Consider the following 6,653-nt stretch of genomic DNA (forward strand, 5'->3'; position numbering starts at 1 on the left):
ATATTTTTGAGACTGAATTCAACTTTAGTATGCCACAATGTCTTGACAGCCCTTTACAGCCACCTGGAATCTTTGCCTGGTCAGCTAAAACCACAGGCTTTAACATGAATGTAGGATGGACTTGCAGGCCAGGCAACTAGACTCCCCGTGTGTTCAGTTGAGAAAGGAACACTAACCATGCATGATTGACAATCTGTCTGACGAACTGTTAATGTGAATAGCCTAGTAACTGTAGTGTAAACCTGAACTCATATAACAGGAATGCTGTGACTTGAAAGCTACATGGAATATGCAGATGTCATTTTTATTTTACAATTCTACAATTATGATGTCCATAAACATAAAATAATTAAATGATCTGTGAAAAGACGACATGTTCAACATCTTAAGTTCCCACCATTAGTGGGATAGAGCTGGCATTTTGTACAGTAGTCAAAACAAAAGGAAAGAGGCACTAAAATGACAATACTTCTCAAAGATACATTAGGAATGTTCTTACATGTGTTACAAGGTTTACGATTGTTCTTAATCAACATGCATATTGTTCATAAAAAGACCAGCATATGTCATATGATGTCATATGTTTTAGTTTTATAACACAAACCAGTGTAAAAAGGTCATAGAAGACTTAAGTGAAAGCGATGAAAACTGTGGTCCATGGAGTGTGGGAGCCAGTGGGACTTCACAACTAAACCTGGATCAGTGCAGACAAACCGAGCAAGGCTCACCAATCACAGCCCAGAATGACTCTATCGAAGGAGTGACCACTTAATTTGCTCCTTGGCTGACTGGAGTACCTGTGAAACCAAACAAAATCCTCAACAAAAGTATAGCTACAACATTTTTATAAATTTAACTTTAAGCTAACTTTTTAAACACTTTATAAGTCATATATACCAAATGTGCCAAGTATATATATATATATATATATATATATATATATATATATATATATATATATATATACACACACATACACACACACACACATACATATATATATATACATATATATATATTATTGTATAAACACTTCAAGAATGTACAATGATTAATTGGCCACTAGAAGAAAAAAAAGTGAGAAAATGTAGTTGATGTTGTGAACAAAGCAATAGTTTAATTAACTAATGGAGCTTAATGGAGCTTATCAACTGAAGGGTGGTTTCTCACCTGGGTGACCGTTTGCTCTGTTAAAGGCACGTCATCTCCCTAAAGAAACAAATATGTTAATGACTTGTACACAGTTTAATGTTGAAAAAAGAGGAGAGTAATGCATTACTCTGAGGGCCACGCGATGCACAACTTGTTGAGGATCACTCTCCAAAATCACCCTGCAGGGGGCAGTAAAGAATAACAGCAATAGAAAGAACTGATAGTGATGCAGTTTGACACATAATCACATTTTTATACACTTACCCTCCATCTACTATTTCATCTACAGCAAGAAAAAGGCCCTCCATGTTTTCAAGCAAAGCCCTTCTTTCAACATTTTTCCTGTAAAATTATGTCAGTTAAGTTAATAAGAATGATGTGTAATTGAATAATTAGATACTACATTCTGGCACATACCTCAGCATCTGGCTGAGTGAATCAAACAGACAGTTAAGAACAGCCATAAGCATGAGCTGTGGCAAGGAAATTAAATCAATAATGAGCTTACATCAAACACAGGCAAATGCCAGCAGAATCATAAAAAATATATAATTATTTCCTGAATAAATTATAGTTTATCAAACCATAGTTTTAGATCATAGACACTGACAAGTTAGTGTACAGGATATATGCAAAACATGTTTTGTACCTCATTTTCATGTGAACTTCCAATCACATAAAAGAAGAGATCGATGTTACTCTTGTAAACTACGGTCAAACCCTCCAGCAGAGCAATTTCACCTATAGGGGCAGCAAATAACAATCAATGTATTACATTTGCTAAACCCCCTTCATAACTTGACTTCTTCTTTTGATAAATTATGTCTAAATCCTTATGCTTACTGTCTGTCCGGTGAGTTTTGTTAAATATGTTCTTCTCAAAGGCTTTCTGCTCTTTGACTGTAGGATATGTATCATCATAATACTGCAAGTAAATTAAATGGTAATTATTATCATTTAACTTCAAAATTCATAGGGATTATACGAAATGTTTACCTTGGCATAGAGCCTGTCTCCATCGTTGTCCAGAATAAGAACCGCTTTGACTGTGTATAGGGAAGGTTCCTGCCAAAAGTGAACACACCACACTATGAATTTCTGTGCATACTCGTTGTAGCCATGAAATCATATCTTCGAGAAAAAAAATAGAAGATAAACAAAAGTAATTGAAAGATATCTATAAATACGAAGAAATAGGTGGCATGTGTCACAGGAACTCGTGCAATGCCAAAACTAGTTCACTCCAATAATAAGAAACTTCCACATCACCTACACAGAGTACAGCAGGTCTACACATATAAGAGGCTACAGCTAGCTATTAGCGCTGTTATCAAACTCTAAACAATACATATTTTTAGTCATGTTTATTTTCTATTCTGGTAGGTTGGTGTATGTAAAGGTATGCCGACAACGGTGTTAAAGAATTAAATCCCACAAACTACACAAAAGAGACTTTATAAATTACCAGTATAGGAGAATCCATCTTTCTACGTGTTAGCGGTTCAGTTAGCATTCAGGCTAACGATACACCACCACGTAACACGTAGTTCTACTACTCAAAGAGGCTTCTTCTCATTGGCTGTTCACATTTACGTATGGCGTACAAAAAAGGTAATTGTAAATTATGCGCATATCACAGTTTTTTTGTTGTTGTTGTTGTTTTTTTTTTTTTTTTTTTCATCTTTGGTTAAATTTCCAATTTATACCGCTGTTGAATATTTGAATTGAAAATTTGAAAAAAAAAAAAATAATAAAATAAATAAATAAATAAAAATAATAAATAAATAAATAAAGAGAATAAAGAAATAAAATAAATTTGAAACAAGCTAAATTAAAGTACAAAACCAATACAATACAAGCAGCATTTAATGATGCACGATATAATAGAGAGGCTATACAACAAATAGGTCTAAAATTTCATCCATCCATAATTTCATGTTTTGCTGAAGCAAACTGTAATGTTTTCTAATCTAAAAGGTATGTTGTGTGTGTATATACATAGCTGTTCCAAAATCCAGCATCCTGAGACTCTATGCGAGCCAGATGGAAAGAGGCCGAGAACTAGTGAGTATTGTAACCACTGTCAAGGTTGAAACATGGCCCCCAACAGATGACGTGCTCAGAGAATGTCTTAGACAGTGGGGTTCAAAGGAAGAGGTGCTGGAGGGACCACCATGGCAGAACAAGCCCCTATAAGGGGCTTACCACCAAAACATAACTGAAGTGGCTGATATCAAGAAATCCAATGGCTTGAGAGGACTGGTCTGAAGGGCAGCACAGAGGCACTCATTCTGGCTGCACAGGAGCAGGACTTGAGCACTCCAGCAATAGAGGCCCAGATCTACCATATCAGTCAATACCCAAGGTGTAGGCTGTGCAGAGAGGCTCCTGAACCAGTCCAGCACATAACTGCAGGGTGTAAGATGCTGCAAGAAAAACATACATGGAGCAACATAACCAAGTGGCGGGCACAGTGTACAGAAACATCTGTCAGAGTACTGGCTGGAGACCCCAAGGTCAAGGTAGAAAACACCTCCAAAGATGTGGAGAACGACCAAGCCAAAATCATGTGGAATTTTCAGGTAAAGATGGTGAATCAGCCAGATGTAGTGATGGTGAATAAGCAACAGAACAAAGTCATGGTGGTGGACGTTGCAATACCAAGATGGTAATATCAGGAAAAAGGAATACAAGAAACTACAGAAATACCAGGGGCTCAGGGAAGAGCTGGAGAAGGCCTGGAAGGTGAAGGCATCAGTGGTGCCCATGGTCATCAGAGCACATGCAACTGTAACCCCCCAAAACATCAGACATCTCAGTCCAGAAAAGTCCAGGACTTGAAACAGCAAAGATACTGCGCAGAACTCTCAAGCTCCCAGGCTTGTGGTAGAGGGCATGAGTTGGATGAGGGTGAAAGAGACCAACCACAGTGGAAGGTGAGGAACACTTTTTTTCTTTTTTTTTACAGTATATAATGTCCTTTTCTGGATCCTCTGACATTTAACCAACTCTAATTATGTCAGGACCTTCTTCTGGGAAGCACTTGGAAACCCTGGATGATGGGGATTTCCCTCTATCTTCCTCCATAAATGACATCACTGTTTGTTATAGCTTTGTTACAAATGTGGATGAATATCAATGTTCATATAGTCCTAAAAACTTTACAAGTCTTACAGTGTGCGTGGTTGGACACAGGTTGGTTTCATATACAAGCATTCAACAAAGATATCCATACAGATGAGTGTTTTATCATTTTGAAACAACCCGCAAAGAATACGTTCTAATAGAATTTGGTAATATGCTTTGTAGTGTCTGCTCTTTCACTCAGTACACATACACAACCAACCACAGCAGTTAGAAGTTCCCTTCCGTAGAACCAAGTCACAATTTTATCAGCATAAAGCAGAGCTTCCGCCAACCAACATCCTCCTTTACACTTTTTGGTTAAAACATTGTAGTCTAACTGTAATGACAACACAGTAAAAATGATGTCATTGTACTTGTCAACAGTTACCTTAACATATAATCTTTCTCTTGTGTGTGATTTTTATTTTATTTTATTTTTTTTACACACCTCACAACACAAACTATTATTAACAATTAACAATCATTTATACTAAAGACAACAAAAATGTAAACTACTAAACTATCTTTGGTGGTCATCTTCAGGTAACGTTTGAGGTTTCCTGAGTAATGCATGACAATGATGCTGCATGTTAGGTTCCTTAAAATTTCTTTGAAATCTCTTTTGAGGTAGGCCTATTTTCTTACAGTAACTTGCTTGGACACATTAGCTCAAAAATTGCGATGCAAATAAAGTCACTTTTAAATTGAAATTTTAAATAGTTTAATTAAAACTATATTATTATTTTAACAAGTGCTGACACAAAACACATTGAAAAAAGGCGTACACTATTTTCCCCCAATTTTATTTACTTTCCCAGAATCAGACTAAAAATGTTCCCTGTTTCATACCACAACCCAAACCACAACACTTTTTTCCCTCTCATGTTTGAAACAACTTTCCAATATAACTTACAATGCAATACTTCTCATGTAACAAATGATATGGAAACCCCAAGACACAAAAATAGAACAAAACAAAACAAAAACAACTTAGAAATATTTACAATTTCATTATATATCACTGCACATTAAGAGAATTCTACCCTGGGAGTCAGCTGATCTGCTTTCTGAAGAGACATTCCTTTACATGTTGAAGTGTACAAGTCGAGGTTCAGACATGGCGGGAAAGAAGTCAGCATTTAATTGATGCAAACAAACATGCAGAGTGTGTGTGGGCGTTGACCTGGGAAGTGTGTCCAGCTTCAAGCCACAGCGGTCTCTGTAATAACAGGCCTGTCGACAGCGTGTACAAGCAGCGGTTGAGTCAGGGGCTGGGTGCTAGGAACATGGCTTGGGAAGTCCCTGCTTTGATTCCTGGTAGACATTCACCTTTCTTGGCTTTGTCAGCCACCTACGTCTCATCAGAGAACAATGGTGTAGAAAACATTGTGATTGTAGCAGGCTCAGATAAATTATAGAGGTGGGGTTACTTATGGTTTAGACATTTCTGTCTAAATTTCTGCCTAAAAACAAAATATTGTTCATCACATTTTCTGTTAACTTAAAATGGATGCTAGTCTGCACATCATTTTCAGTGTTTTATGCATTATAGCCTACCTACTGTAGGCTATTTTTAGCCTCGTTTAGCCTATAGGCCTTACTATAGTCAAAACCATTACTTCAATGCAATGAATGATGGTGGACAGCAGAAATCATATATTGTATATTTTGTGATCATTAAGGTAGATTGTTCCATGAGGAATGGTGAATACTACATTATGTACAGTTTTTGCATTATCTTTAAGAACATTAATTTGCCTATTTCTTGCATAATTTATTGTACTGTACATTGCAGAGATATATGTTGATTCTGGATAAATTGATTCAAATGTTTGCTCACTTAAAGGTCCAAAAACATCTGTTCATCCATCCAAACAAGAAATATTGATGTTTGTTTGAACCTTTTAACCTGCAGCATCAGTCACAGATGCAAACTGTGCCTAACATGCAGTCTTGCAGAGTTTCTCGGCAAACGGTGCCTCGGATCAGGGCAAAGGGGGAATTTTTCTGTAGGGATTTTAATGGTCACAGGCTATGTAAGACACGCTTCTCTCCATTCTCCCCCAGCTCCTTACTCTCCCAGGCGGTTGCTCTGCCAGGTAGACGAACAATGTAGTCTTTCTTACCTGTTGCTGGGTGTACATTCCATCTGTACTAAACTCAGTATCAATCTGACTTCCAATCCACTACTGCATCACTGGCTATATCTGCAGGTGCAATTTCACATACTTTTAGAGGATAATATGAAAAAGGACATTGTTTAAATTTGTTGCTATACATTTCACTCTTATAGTATATAGAACATTCACAAGTTTATAAAAAAAAAAAATTGCTCTTGAGTGTGAACATCCTACGTGAAGATTGCTTTAGACATA

The 6,653-nt window shown here is 36.8% G+C and overlaps 1 protein-coding gene across 1 annotated transcript; it reads right to left on the reverse strand.

Moving 5' to 3' along the window:
* Positions 1-283: 283 nt before the first annotated feature.
* copz1 (COPI coat complex subunit zeta 1) lies at positions 284-2,753 on the reverse strand. Its single transcript, XM_055165973.1, has 9 exons — positions 2,618-2,753; positions 2,149-2,217; positions 1,996-2,077; positions 1,802-1,893; positions 1,570-1,625; positions 1,417-1,494; positions 1,280-1,331; positions 1,171-1,209; positions 284-797 (listed from the first exon to the last, which is right to left on the reverse strand). The coding sequence occupies exons 1-9, from the start codon at positions 2,663-2,665 to the stop codon at positions 750-752; spliced, it is 564 nt and encodes a 187-aa protein (XP_055021948.1). The 5' UTR covers positions 2,666-2,753; the 3' UTR covers positions 284-749.
* Between the last annotated feature and the right edge of the window lie 3,900 nt (positions 2,754-6,653).

The sequence above is a fragment of the Boleophthalmus pectinirostris genome, unplaced genomic scaffold (assembly GCF_026225935.1).
Source record: "Boleophthalmus pectinirostris isolate CB_2022bp ecotype Guang Dong unplaced genomic scaffold, ASM2622593v1 HiC_scaffold_8, whole genome shotgun sequence".
Classification (NCBI taxonomy): Eukaryota; Metazoa; Chordata; class Actinopteri; order Gobiiformes; family Gobiidae; genus Boleophthalmus; species Boleophthalmus pectinirostris.